Below are 12,694 nucleotides of genomic sequence, written 5' to 3'. Positions count from 1 at the left end.
TTAAACTTGCAAAATTTGTGCTACAATGTTATCTTTGTTACATGGAGCATATAATAAGGTTGAAATGTCTGTATATGGTTATGTTTTTGTTCTAAAGCCGTGTCTGCTTTTCATTTTACAGTCACTGGAAGCTCTGCCAGAGTTCTAGTGCATGCTGCACTTTTAGCTCTAACCTCATCAGACAGCCACCTCCAAACCCAAAAACCTAGAGGGTCAGTCATCCATAGTTTGGGTGGAATGGGAATGATGCCTTCCTAGGATACTAGGCTTTCCTTTGTACCCTAGACGCTGTATGTGATCTGGAGGGAATGTTCTTTTGATCTTCAGCCAGAGAACTTAAAAAAGGGAAAAACAGTTGTGCAATAATATTTCTGCTCTGCAGTGATTTGCTTGTTCAATTTATTTTTGAACATTTTAAGTGGGGTGCCTGTTTTAGAGGTTGAGTCTCCAGTAAGAATTAAATGATAGTAGCAGGCAAGAGATAGCTTAACACAAACACGTGACATGAGTTTTGCTTTCAAGACTTTGAGGTGCAATTTCCCAGAAATCCCTGCACCTATCACCTTGAAACTTGGGACACATCATGCTCTCACCAGAGGCTACTGTCTCTGATAGTTTCATCCAAATCAGCCAAAAGACAACAAAGTTACAGATATTTCATTGATTTCCCCATGATACTCTATGGCCAAGTCTCCAAATCGGCTCCAAATCTTCCAAAGTGATTCGGCCGAATCAAATCAGAAAAATAATTCGGATCTCCATATTGAATCCCTGGTATCTGAATTGGCCGAATCCAAATCAAATAGTTCCCTATTTGCACAGGCCTAATAAGCAGTATGGTTAGCGGTTTGTTAGTAGCTGAGCTCACAAATTGGTAGCTGAGGCCAGAGGGTCAGGTTCTGAGCCAGGGCTGAAACACTAGACAGAACATGGTCAGGTAATGGCTCAGGTACCTGTTAGAACTGAGTTCCAATAGTCTGAGATCTGAAGCAGAGGTGGAGATTAAAGTCCAAACAGGGTCAGTAATGGGTGGTCAGTTCTAGATTCAGACAGGGAGATGACAAACCAGTCCAAAGACAACAGGGCTGTCTCCACATGAGCAAGCATGTGTCTGTTGTGGTGCCTCATAGCTGTTTGAGATGCTGCAGGTGATATATCACAAACCAAAAAATTTTCCTACATTGTATATTTGCAGCATGGACTCTTAAGTTTAAAGCCAGGAAATCCCAGTATCAAAAGAAAACACAATTGAAAAAAGAGGTGCAGGGTGCACTCCTGGAGCATGCCAGGAAACAACTGGAGGCTGGGTCCTCCAAGAAGGCAGTTTACCTTTAAAGGGGAAACTGTAGCTTTCTCTGTTTGCAAATACCTCTCTGTAGGCCAGCAGAGTTCTAGGCTGCAAGAGCTACTTGCAAAAGGGTGGAAACTAAGTCAGGGGCAGCCATGGAGTCTGCCTGGCTCAATGGCATGATTATGGGAAACTGTATAGGTGTAGACATATAGGTGTAGGGTACTGTGTGGGGAGGGGTGGGCCCCTGAGTGGGCTCCCTGCCATGGCACATTGCCACTGGCAGCAGCAGCCAGCAGTGGGCCCTTGGGGCACTCATGGCCCGCTGCCAGCAGAGCCCCTTGGCAGTGCATGGCACCTCTTGAGTCCCAGAGGCTACATATGGCACATCACCAGGGGACTTTGCCTGCAGCAGGCCATAATCATCCTGAGGGTCTGTTACTGGCTGCTGCTGTCAGTGATGGGGTCTGTGCCCTATGTGTGTGTGTGGGGGGTGGACATGTGGTGCCTCCTGACAAACACCACCCCCACCCAAACCCCCAACCTCCATGAACCCCAGCTCCACAAATCATGCCCACAAACCCCCCACACACACCCCCAAAACTCTCCCAGAAACCCCACACCACTTCCCACATCCCCCCAACATCTCACATCCTGTGTGCCCAGCCACCAGACAGGATAGGACCACTGCAGGGGCAGCTTCCATACTGTAGCCCTGTCCTGTGCCCACACCAGTGCTGGGACATGTGGCCCTGGCCTGGTGGGGGCGCTCCTTGGAACAACTTGGGAGGTGGCAGTGGGGGTGGGTGATGGGTGGCGGGGATTGAGGTGGCAGCAGGGTCTATGGGTGTCAATGGGCCAGGGGTGTGTGTGTGAGAGAGAGAGAGATGGAGGTGGGGAGTGCTCTGGGTAGAAGCAGCCATCAGAGCTGAGCTTGGAGCCCCATCCTTCCCCCCTAGAGCAGCCTGGGCATGGGGAGGCCAGCCTGGAAATGAAGGGGCTGCCCCAGCCCAGTCTGTGAGTCCTAGTCAAGTGCTTCCCAGGAATGGCATAGGGAGTTCTGGCACCTGGGTACATTTGCAGCGAGCAGAACAGCAAGGGTTGACATTTCTGAGCCACAAAGTAGCAGGTGGGACAGCTGCAGCTGGACCCATGTCCTAGTGCTGAGAGGGAGCTGCTGCCAGAAGGGAGCAACTGGGGTGGGGGCAGGCAGGGGCTGCAAGTCAGGAGTGAAGGACACTGGCAGGGCTGTCGGTTGGGAGCGAGGGGCAAGGGCATGGGCAGGAGCTGGGTACAGGCATATCAGTGCTGCTCAGTGCTACAAAGCAGCTGCAGGTCCGACGCAGCTGTTCCCACATCCAGGTGAGAAAAGGGGCCAGGGGGAACTCTGATTTTTTGTACATTGATTTTTGAACATGGATTTAGGGTATTTTAATGAGAAAAAAAATCAAAATTCTATCAGAGAATTTCACATTTTTAAGCAGGTAACACCAGAATCCCTGCTAGTGAGGCAAGTGGTGGGACTTGGGCAGAGGAGCCTGCCCAGAACTGGCAGTGGGGACCCAGCTAGAGGGCAGATGAGGTGGCTGAGAACCTGGCCATTTGGGGCTTAGTGAACATGCTTCAACAGTTGAAAGCTGGGCACTGCAATGAGCACAACATCCAGGCGACAGCTGCCTAGATGGCAGAGTGGAGGCACCAGAAGCCATGGCAGCAGTGCCGCATGAAGGCCAAGGCGTTGAGGCAGCAATTTACTGCAGTCTATGATGTGAACTGGGACTTAAGGGCGGCGTGCGCCACTATGCCCCACTATGAGGAGCTGGCTTGCATCCTGGGGTCCCCTCCCCCCCAGTACTACTTTGCCAGTGGGGGAGGAGCAGAGACAGCCAGCCCAGAGACCCAGCCAGAGTCCCTAGAGGCAGGGCTGTCCTCCGGGTTTGCTGGCTCATCACCATCCAGTCATGTCAACAGTGACAGCAGTGAGTGGAAGACACCATAGGCCATAGCCAGTGCCACTGCCATGCCTAAAGGTCGTTCCAAGCAAGATGTCCCCCTGCCTCCTGTAGGACAGCAGTAGGAGCAGGGAGGAGCCTAAAGAGAGGCTTGGGGTGCCACCCAGGTCAGTGGAGGGCACACCCTGGCAGCCTTGACACCACGTTTCACTACCACTAGAGGCCTGGTCCAGCTCCACCTGTTCCCTGAATAGTATTTGAGTGGTAGAGGGTGTTGTGTGGGTTACTATGGGCATGATGCACTGCTGGTGTTCAGGAAATTTTGGGAAGCAAAGGGGAATAAAATTGCTCTTATTTTCAACATGGCCACACTACTTATGCTGTTGCAGTCCTGACAGTGGGCAGGGTTGGAGGCCCCTGGGCAAGTGGCCTGGCACCGGTGGTGAGAGATCCAGTGCCCTACTCGGAGAGGGGGGCCAGCAGGTGGGTGCTGATGGTGTCCTGCACTCTGGCTCCCATGTGCCACTGCTGGAAGGGGTGGTCCTCACCTGTGACATTCTGCCTGCATGGGCAGCTCTACAGCAGCTGCTGCTAGATGCGCTGTGATACACAGCAAGCATCTTCCATCCACTGGGGCTCAAAGACCTCTCCCCAGGACTTGTACACATTATGCAGGACATATGCTGTGGGGATGGTTGCACTGCAGTGCTGCCTTGAGGCAGGTGGCAAGACTCCATCAGCACCCCTTCAGCCAGCCAAATACCCTTTTGATGGTGCTTTGGCAGTGGGCACGGGCCTCATAGTAGCTCTGCTGCCAAGCATCCAGAGGTCCTAGGAAAGGGCATATCAGCCAGGGGAGAAACAGGTATGTAGTATTTACCATGATCAGTGGTGGGATGGTGACATCCCCGATGATCACGTCTTGGATCCCTGGAAAGAAGGTCCATGCCTCCATCAGTCCTGGAAGTGGTGAGTGCTGCAGAATGAGGGCATCATGGGCAGCCCTAGCCCACCCAGTGTAAACGTGGGCTAAGTGGCTGCAATCATCTATGACCACTTCAAGACCCCTGAGTGGGCATCATGCAGTTGAGGATGGGGAGGTGGGTCTCATCAAGTGCCCCAACACAGTTGAGGAACTCAAGGACCACAGACCTGACCACCACCTTCCCGGGATCAGCCAGGATATCCTGGATAGCTCCACAAACCTCCAGAGTAGCTTGGCCAGTGGTGGACTTCTATACCCCAAGGTGTGGACCATGTATCAGAGGCTGGCAGGCCAGCTTCAAGATGGCTATCTATGGCCACACACTTCTCTGGGGTGAGGGCTGAGCGCATCATGATATCTTTACACTTGATGTTAGGGGCCACCTGGGCCACCAGGCGCATAAATGCACCCTTCAGCATCCTGAAGGTCTGCAACCAGTATCTACCATCCCAGGTGAGGAGGACTATGTGCTTCCACCAATGTACACTAGTAGCCCAGGCCCAGGTGTGGCAGTGGATGCAGGGGACAATAATAGGATCTTCATTGTCATTCTCTTCCTTGCTTGGGTTGGGCTGGCAGCAGCAGGGGCTGGTGGGATGGGTGTGGTCCTCCCCAGGGCCAGCTGGTACTCACAGCCCTGAGTTAGGCAGCAGACTCTGACCCCAGACCAGGCTGTCTGGATGCAGTGGGGCTGCTGTGCAGCCACAGTTCACTGGCAGATGGCCCAGAGGTGCAGGCAGTTTTGGTGCAGTTTTGGTGCAGTCTCTGTAGCACAGCCCAGGTGGCTGTATGGGCCACATCCAGGTTTGGCAGATGTGTAGGCATAGGGCCACAAGTTCAAGGGGATGGATGCTGTCGCAGGTTGCAGCAGGTCACAGCCAGGCAACAGTCTCTGCTGCCAGACTGCTGCAGCAGGTGGAGGGTTCAGGGACCACTGTAGGTTAGGGTTGCTGCAGCAGTCCAGCTGACACGGGGGCTGGTGTCCCAGATACCAACAGAAGCTCCTGAGTGTAAGTAGCCCTGAGCTGCTTACTAGGGCAGCTTTTTATACTGTTGGAACCAGCATGGGTACTGGTCCCAGCCTCCAGCTCCCCTTGGCTGCAGATCTGGGAGTGCATGTTCATCCATGTGTGGTGAGGCGCAAATCTCTGGCACGAATTTGTGCCTGTTATTTGAGCTGCTGCAGCCACACATGACTGTGTGTGTGGACGTGGCCCAGAAGCCTTGATGTCCAGACACTAGGCCTGTAGAAATCGGCAGTAATCTGATCTGGCTTTGGATCTGGCTGCTTTGGATGCCCTCAATCTGATCTGGAGCTCTGGACTGAGTTTCCGCCATGGTCTGGCTGAAGCGGCTCTGAAGCTTTGGAGCCGCCTTGGAGATCTGGCCATAGGGTATAATGGGGAATCGGTGGCTCCCATGTGCCACTGATAGCTATAACTTTGTTGTTTCTTCTCCAATTTAAATGAAACTTGCAGGGATGGTAGCTTTTGCTGAACCCTGTCAAGTTTCAAGCTGAGAGCATGGACCCTGCCAAGTTTCAAGATCAGTGTAGGGGTTTGGGGGGAACTGTACCTGAAATTCTTGAAAGCCAAACTCATGTCACGGCTGTGTGTGAGACCACTGGGGGTCAAAACTGCAGGGGTGGTAGCTCTTACTGAGTTCACAAAGCCTGCCAAGTTTCAAGAAGATCGGTGCAGGAGTTTGGGGGGAACTGCACCTCAAGCTGCAAACAAGCAAAACTTGTGCCATGGGTGACACTGCTGTGTTCAAGCGCAGCGGGGTGACAGCTGCAGGGATGGTGGCCCCTGCTGTGACGCCTACCAGCTATCAAGGAGATCAGTGCAGGGGGGTCCTGGGGCCCTGCTTCCCTAGCTGCTGACAAGAAAAACTCCTGCCAAGACTGTGTCTGTCTTGGGGCAGTTGATTGTATTGATTCTTTCCTCTCCTTAGCCGAGTTTTGTAGGTGCTAATTGATGCTCGTTAAGTCATTATGTAGTAGCTGGGTCCTGTGTATTGAGCTGATCCCTGAGTCCCTGGTCCCTGGGTGAATCATGTTCAATTGATTGGTAACTGGTAACACAGTAGCTTGGCAGCCAGGCCTGCAACGGTGTCTCCCCTCCCCACCCCAAGGCAGACACAGTCAGTCCCACAGCACCCATGGCACCAGTTTTGCTTGTCTGCAGCTTGAGAGGCAGTTCCCCCCAAACCCCTGTGCCGATCTTCTTGAAACTTGTCAGGCTTTGTGGCCTCAGTAACAGTTACCAGCCTTGCAGTTTTGACCCCTCTGTGGTGTAACACATAGGCATGACGGGAGTTTTGCTTTCAAGAATTTGGTGTGCTGTTTCCCCCAAACCCCTGCACCAATCTTCTTGAACCTTGACAGGATTCATCCTCTCTATAGAGTCTACTACCTCTGAAAATTTCATCAAAATTGGACAAAAAACAACAAAGTTAGAGATATTTTATTGTTTCCCCATTATACCCTATTGCCGGATCTCCAAGGCAGCTCCGAAGCTCTCCGGAAGCTCTGAAATGCTTCGGGAAGCCGGATGAGGCGACATTTCAACCCAGATGTGCCGCTTCGGACCCCAAAGCGTCTGAAGCTTCTCCGGATCCAAAGCTCTGTCTAAAGCCTCGCACAGCCCTACCAGACAGCTTCCCCGGGAAACAGGAAGCCTTAGACAGGTGAGAAGATCCAATTAGGGCTGGGAGCCCTGAGTCCATCAGGACCCAGCAGTAGAAGGCCTTTCATTTGTGCGGCCCCTTTCCTTACCGCTCCACCTTCTAGTATGAGCTGTGGCCTGGTGGAGGGCTGAGCTGATGCTTGGTTCTGAGCCTGGCAGAGGGCTGAGCTGGTAGGGACTGGGTCCTGATAGCAGGAAGGACAAGGGAAATCTAAACATTTTGTCCCCTGAGCATAATCAATCCAATTTGGTCTCAAACCTGTGACAGACATCTCCAATCAAATTCCTCCTTGTCTATAGCTATACTGCATGTCACTTAGCACTTCCCTACACCAAGATGTTAGTGCTCTGTGTGCTAGTTATTTCATACTGACTGCCCAAAGAGAGACGCTTACCGCAGAATAAGTGGGATGTTGATTACTCCACTTTGAACCTTACTTTGCACCTGTGCACTACAGGGAATTGATGCAGAGTGACTAGTGCACTGCAGATTCATGTAGTTTCCTTCCATGGATGATCTCCCTGTCATATTCCATGACTACTAATTTAGGTTCAGTGCCCCCATCCAAGAAAATGGTGTTTATTCCACCAGTGATCACATTCCTTTACTGTAACAAGCCCTGTTAGTGTCCTTTAAACAGCAAAATACTGGCAGGGAAAGACAGAAAAAAATGTGGTAGTATTCCACTTATGACCAATAATTCAAAGCAGCAGCTTGGCTGTGATAAAGTGTATAAGGAAGAGGTTTACTTTCCTTTCATCCTGAGCTTTAAATGTTTGATCCAAACCTGTATGAAGCCAATGGAAAGATTCCCATTGACTGTATTGGGCTTTTGGTCATGCCTAAAATGGACAACTGCTTTAGAGTGTGCTAGTCTTTTGTAAACTGATTTAAGAATATCAAATGGGCCAGAATGGAGCTATATGGACTCATTTGTGACCATGCCCATTTATTTTACTGTTTCCAGAGAAATATGATTCCATAGTATGTTATGATAAAACTGCTGCTTGTTCTTTCTGTGCTGTTTATATGTGTACAGCTGGTATTAAGAGGTTTCTCCTTTTAAGTATTCTATAGTATTTGCAGAAACTTCATCTCTTCTCACATATTAAAACAAAATCACCTCTCTAAAGCAAACGAATGGTAAGCCTCACAGTTTGAGCTGTTGAAGTGTTCCTAAAACATTAAGCTTTATAAGATTTAAAATTATTCCCAATGTAAATCATGAATATTTATAGGCAAAGAATGAGACTTCTCATTTTGAAATTTCAGTGCTATGAAATTATTTTTTTGGCAGGCACAATTAAACCACAGTGGACATCCAATAATATTTTGTAAGCTTATTCTTCAATTATGGCCTAATTTAAGTCTCTGGGTGATTTTAACAAAATCTACAAAGCTTGCAGCAAAACCCAAAATTATTTTTTTGCAATTTGTTTTTTACTTTGTACAAAGTATAAATGCAATAGTCTACGTGACTATATTCTTTTAATGCATTTGACTGTGTGGAATTTTTGGTTTTTACTTTCATTTTAAAAAATGTGGATACAAAAAAGCCATGATATAATGTTAATTTTATGGAAATTAAATTTTATGCTGCCCATGCTTACTTGTGAATAACTCAAGTAGTGGTAACTGTCAGAAGCAGGCTATTGGGATATTGGTTTGGCCTCCTAAAATTGTATGTGCATTTTATATAAAATATTTGGAAATACTATGAAAAAGTAATTTTTAATACTCCCTCTTAACTGCAACTTGTTGACAACTGTGACAGTAATGAAAATCTCTATAAATTATATTTATGTGGTGCTGACCATTCTAAAAATCTAACTTGTCCCTGTTAAAATACATCTCCATTCAAAATACAATCAAGAAAATGTTTCTTTGTGATCTACACAGATTTAGGAGCATGTTGTGCTTGATACAGTTCATTTAGAATTTTGATATGGGTGACACAATGATTTTGGCATGCAAAATATAGTAATTATAGTCAAGACTCATTTCTCTACACAGATTGAATTACAGAAATCTCATTTTGGGATATGTACTAAACTAGACACAAAAGCAAAGCAAACTAGATTAAACTAAGCTAGGTTTATTACTGTTTTCAATGGCATATTTGCTGTAAAATTAAAGTAAAAAATGCCTTAGCCCATTAGCTAGTATGAAAAGATAGACTTTTGCACAGTTGCTAGGTAATTCTGGATTAATACAAAAGCAGAAGCAGTGGAGGAGGTAGAAGCAGTATAAGTCTGGAAAATACATTAAAATGTTTTTGATATTCTCTGTTGTGGCTATGCTCTTCTGACCCCCTCTGACCATGCATTATTGTATCCCATGTATGGCTCTTTGTAACTTAAAAATAAAATGAAGGCAATGTAAATAAAGTAATGCAAAATAGCATATTCTATTGTAAAAAAAAAAGTAGGGGTAAACCCCAACTCCATGGTTCAGCTCTCTGTCCTATAAGGCATGATCCTGATTCCATTGACCTCTGTAAGGACTGCTAGCATGAAGAATTGTAGCCTTGGGCATTAAGGGTGAGGTTTTCAGAGGCATTTGAGGGTATTTTAAATCCATTGAAACTCACTGAGAGTTCAGCACCTAAATCAAAAATCCCAGCTTAAATGAGGGGCAAATATACCACTAGTAGTCAGAAAACTCCATCTGTTTGCAAGGTGTAGAAAATACCATTATTGCAAGTAAAGAGCTCAGTTCATGGAATGGCAAAAAAATCAAATATCACCTATGTTTTTGCTTTTTTTGGCAGGTTACATATTTGGGTAAGATGTCCACAACAGGGATGCCATTTTTGTCAGGCTGCACAGAGAAACCCGTCATTGAATTATGGAAGCAGCACACACTAGCCAGGGAAGATATTTACCCAGCCAATGCCCTTCTGGAAATTCGCCCCTTCCAAGTCTGGCTTCATCATCTGGACCTCAAAGGTGAGGCCACAGTCCACATGGATACCTTTCAGGTGGCACGTATAGCCTACTGCACTGCCGACCACAACGTCAGCCCCAACATCTTTGCTTGGGTTTATAGGGAGATCAATGATGACTTGTCCTACCAGATGGATTGCCATGCTGTAGAGTGTGAGAGCAAACTAGAGGCTAAGAAGCTAGCTCATGCCATGATGGAAGCCTTTAAGAAGACTTTTCACAGCATGAAGAGTGATGGCCGAATTCACAGGAATAGTTCATCTGAGGAAGTGTCTCATGAATTTGAATCTGATGATGGCTGACTGAACTGGCTATTGGTTCAGCAAAGGCAGAAGCGGCTTAGGGAGTAGGATTTGATAGATAAATAAGCAACAATTGAAATTGGGAAAGAAAAGACTGCTAAACACGTGGCTGACCAGCTTTTAAAATCAAAAGAGGAATTCAGTATTGAAAGATATTCATTATTAAAGTAATTATGTTACATTGAAATCTGCTGCTGTTGTAAATGTGAGAAAAAGCTTCTCCCCCCCATACTTCATCTCTTTAACCCATTCCCCAATACCAACACTATAGGGCCTGTTATAGTTCAGGTATATACTTTGAGATTGATTCATTCCAGTCTGGCTTATAAAACTCATCAAGCAGTTATAATAGTTGATCCTATGGGATTCATAGCTAGGATCTGATATTGATGCACAACAGCAAGTAGAACAGGAAAGCTCTAGGCTCCCAAAGAATTAATCCCTTTTCCCTGTCATATCGCAAAATCCTTTGACCATATATAAGCTAAAACAACCATTCATAACCTTTTAAGACTAACGGCCTGGCATTCTGCAGTTAATTCACATTTCACAATTTTTTAAAAAATGCTTATATTTACACATTATAACATATGCTATTTGTATTTTACTTATTTTACCTATTTTCTTAATGTGCCTGCAGCCAGTCATCTCATGTTTAGCACCATTAGATCCAGTTTCAGACTCTATACTGCAGGATACCAAAAAAGGGAAAAATCCATGATGGCCAGTAATACAGTGAACCATCACTATTATCTGTTCATTTTCAAACTCTGATTTATTCCATAAGATGTTGGGCCATTGATGAGAGTTGAGTGACATGTTTTTAAGACTCTTGGTCTTTTACCCATTGAACTGTGATTTAGGATCAACCTCAGGTCTAAAGTGGTACGAAAATGATAGTGTAAACTCCACAGCAGTCAACATCACCAATTTATTACCTATAATTTGACATAGCTGGTACTGCCTATTCACAAAATCTGGGGCTGTGTTATCATAAAGATCAAAGTGTCTTTGATAGTTGAAAGAGACTGGTCATTTTGAGTCAGGTTTGAAATGACTGTTGTGGCTGGGGATCTCACATGAAGAATCCCTGCACCCTTCCTGCTCCACAGACAAAAAAATCATAACTTGCATAAATGCAAGTATTTAATAAAACTCAGATAAGAGGCGAAACTTGTTTCACTAAATGTTTTTAAGGCCAAGAGCAGATTAATAGTTTGCAGGTAACGCTGCTCCTTTATACAATTTTGTTGTTAATCATGGTAATGTTAGGGGCACTAGGGCACCTTACAGAAGCCTTAAAACAAAGCTAATCAAAGCAGATAGGTATATGTTTGTGTTTTGTGTGTATACGTATATTGTGTGTGTGAGTGTATGTGTGCCTGTGTGTATGTCCAGTGCAAAAGCATGTAGATTAAGCATGGAGACATATTGAGGAGGACCCAGACCTCTTGAAATATGCTTGTTGCTTACAACATATGTAAACTATTCTCCAGCATAAATGCATTCATACTTTAATAAAAATATGTTTGAGTTAAAGCCTGAGAGTTTTATGCTCTGTTTCCAATGTACACTCCATGTTTTTGTTTGAAGTACTATGTTTGCTTGTTAATATATGTTTTAAAAAATGCCACCTAAATAATTTAAATGTATCATAGATGTTAATTTATTTAAATGTAATACTTTGCACCCATTTCTTTTCAGGATAGTGGGATGTTTATTGCTTCCTGTCAAATATTTTAGTAGAATCATTACCATCTATGACCAGTTTCTTTTTACTTTTATTTTAATGTTTAAACTTCTTGCTTGGCCACAGGTGACAGAGTTTTCTTCAGAAAATGAGTTTAGTTTAAGAGCCTAAGTACAGACAGTCAAAAAGCTCAAGGCTGAATTGATTCAATCTTTGCAGGTTAGTTTTAGCTGCATAGATTGAATCAATGAGTAAGTGAACAAACATTCACTTTTGATTCCAAAAATGCAGCCACATGCCTGCAGTAGCTTGCCTCCTTGCTCTACTGCAGCAGACAGCTTGAATCTAGAGGGGATCTGGGCAGAAGTTCAACAAACTAATTTAAGCTAAATCAGCTAAGTCTGATTCTACATCCATCCAGGTTTATCTTAAACTGGTTTTGGCCATTTTAAAATTGGTTTATGTGCACAGATCTTCAGTTGTGTTACATATTTAAACTGGTTTCCAATCACTTATACCAGTTTATGTGCAATTTCTGTCCCTAGCCTAATTGAACAGAAAATGTATTCCGCATTTTGGAGATAAACTATAGGATGGCTCAGGTCTGGGATGGTGTCAAAAAAGCAAGTTTTCAGAATAATTTATCGTTGATTTTTTCAATCCCAGTTGCAAAGAGAGGATCAGGGGCACAGAACCTTGATTCAGAAGGGCCAAAATATGGTCCCCAAAGATGAAATTTCCTTTCCCTGTGAGGCTGGTAAGAAGCTGGATGCCTATGTAGCCTGTATCTTTGTTGTAAACATGTCTGTTCTACAGGTACCTCTTGTATTGATGAAAGACCAAC

At 45.6% G+C, this 12,694-nt stretch overlaps 1 protein-coding gene across 1 annotated transcript in view; it reads left to right on the top strand.

The window, feature by feature from the left end:
- Window positions 1-11,699, top strand: part of PID1 (phosphotyrosine interaction domain containing 1) — a 220,489-nt gene extending 208,790 nt beyond the window's left edge. Inside the window, exon 3 of the mRNA XM_090054435.1 lies at window positions 9,684-11,699. Coding sequence (XP_089910561.1) covers window positions 9,684-10,160 — 477 coding nt within the window. The 3' untranslated portion in view covers window positions 10,161-11,699. The remainder of the gene's footprint in view (window positions 1-9,683) is intronic.
- The last annotated feature ends 995 nt before the right edge of the window (window positions 11,700-12,694 follow it).

The sequence above is a fragment of the Crocodylus siamensis genome, chromosome 6, assembly GCF_052110815.1.
Source record: "Crocodylus siamensis isolate JL-2025a chromosome 6, ASM5211081v1, whole genome shotgun sequence".
NCBI classification, from domain to species: domain Eukaryota; kingdom Metazoa; phylum Chordata; order Crocodylia; family Crocodylidae; genus Crocodylus; species Crocodylus siamensis.
The sequence above is the reverse complement of the archived record's forward strand: the minus strand, read 5'-3'. Positions and strand labels throughout refer to the sequence as shown.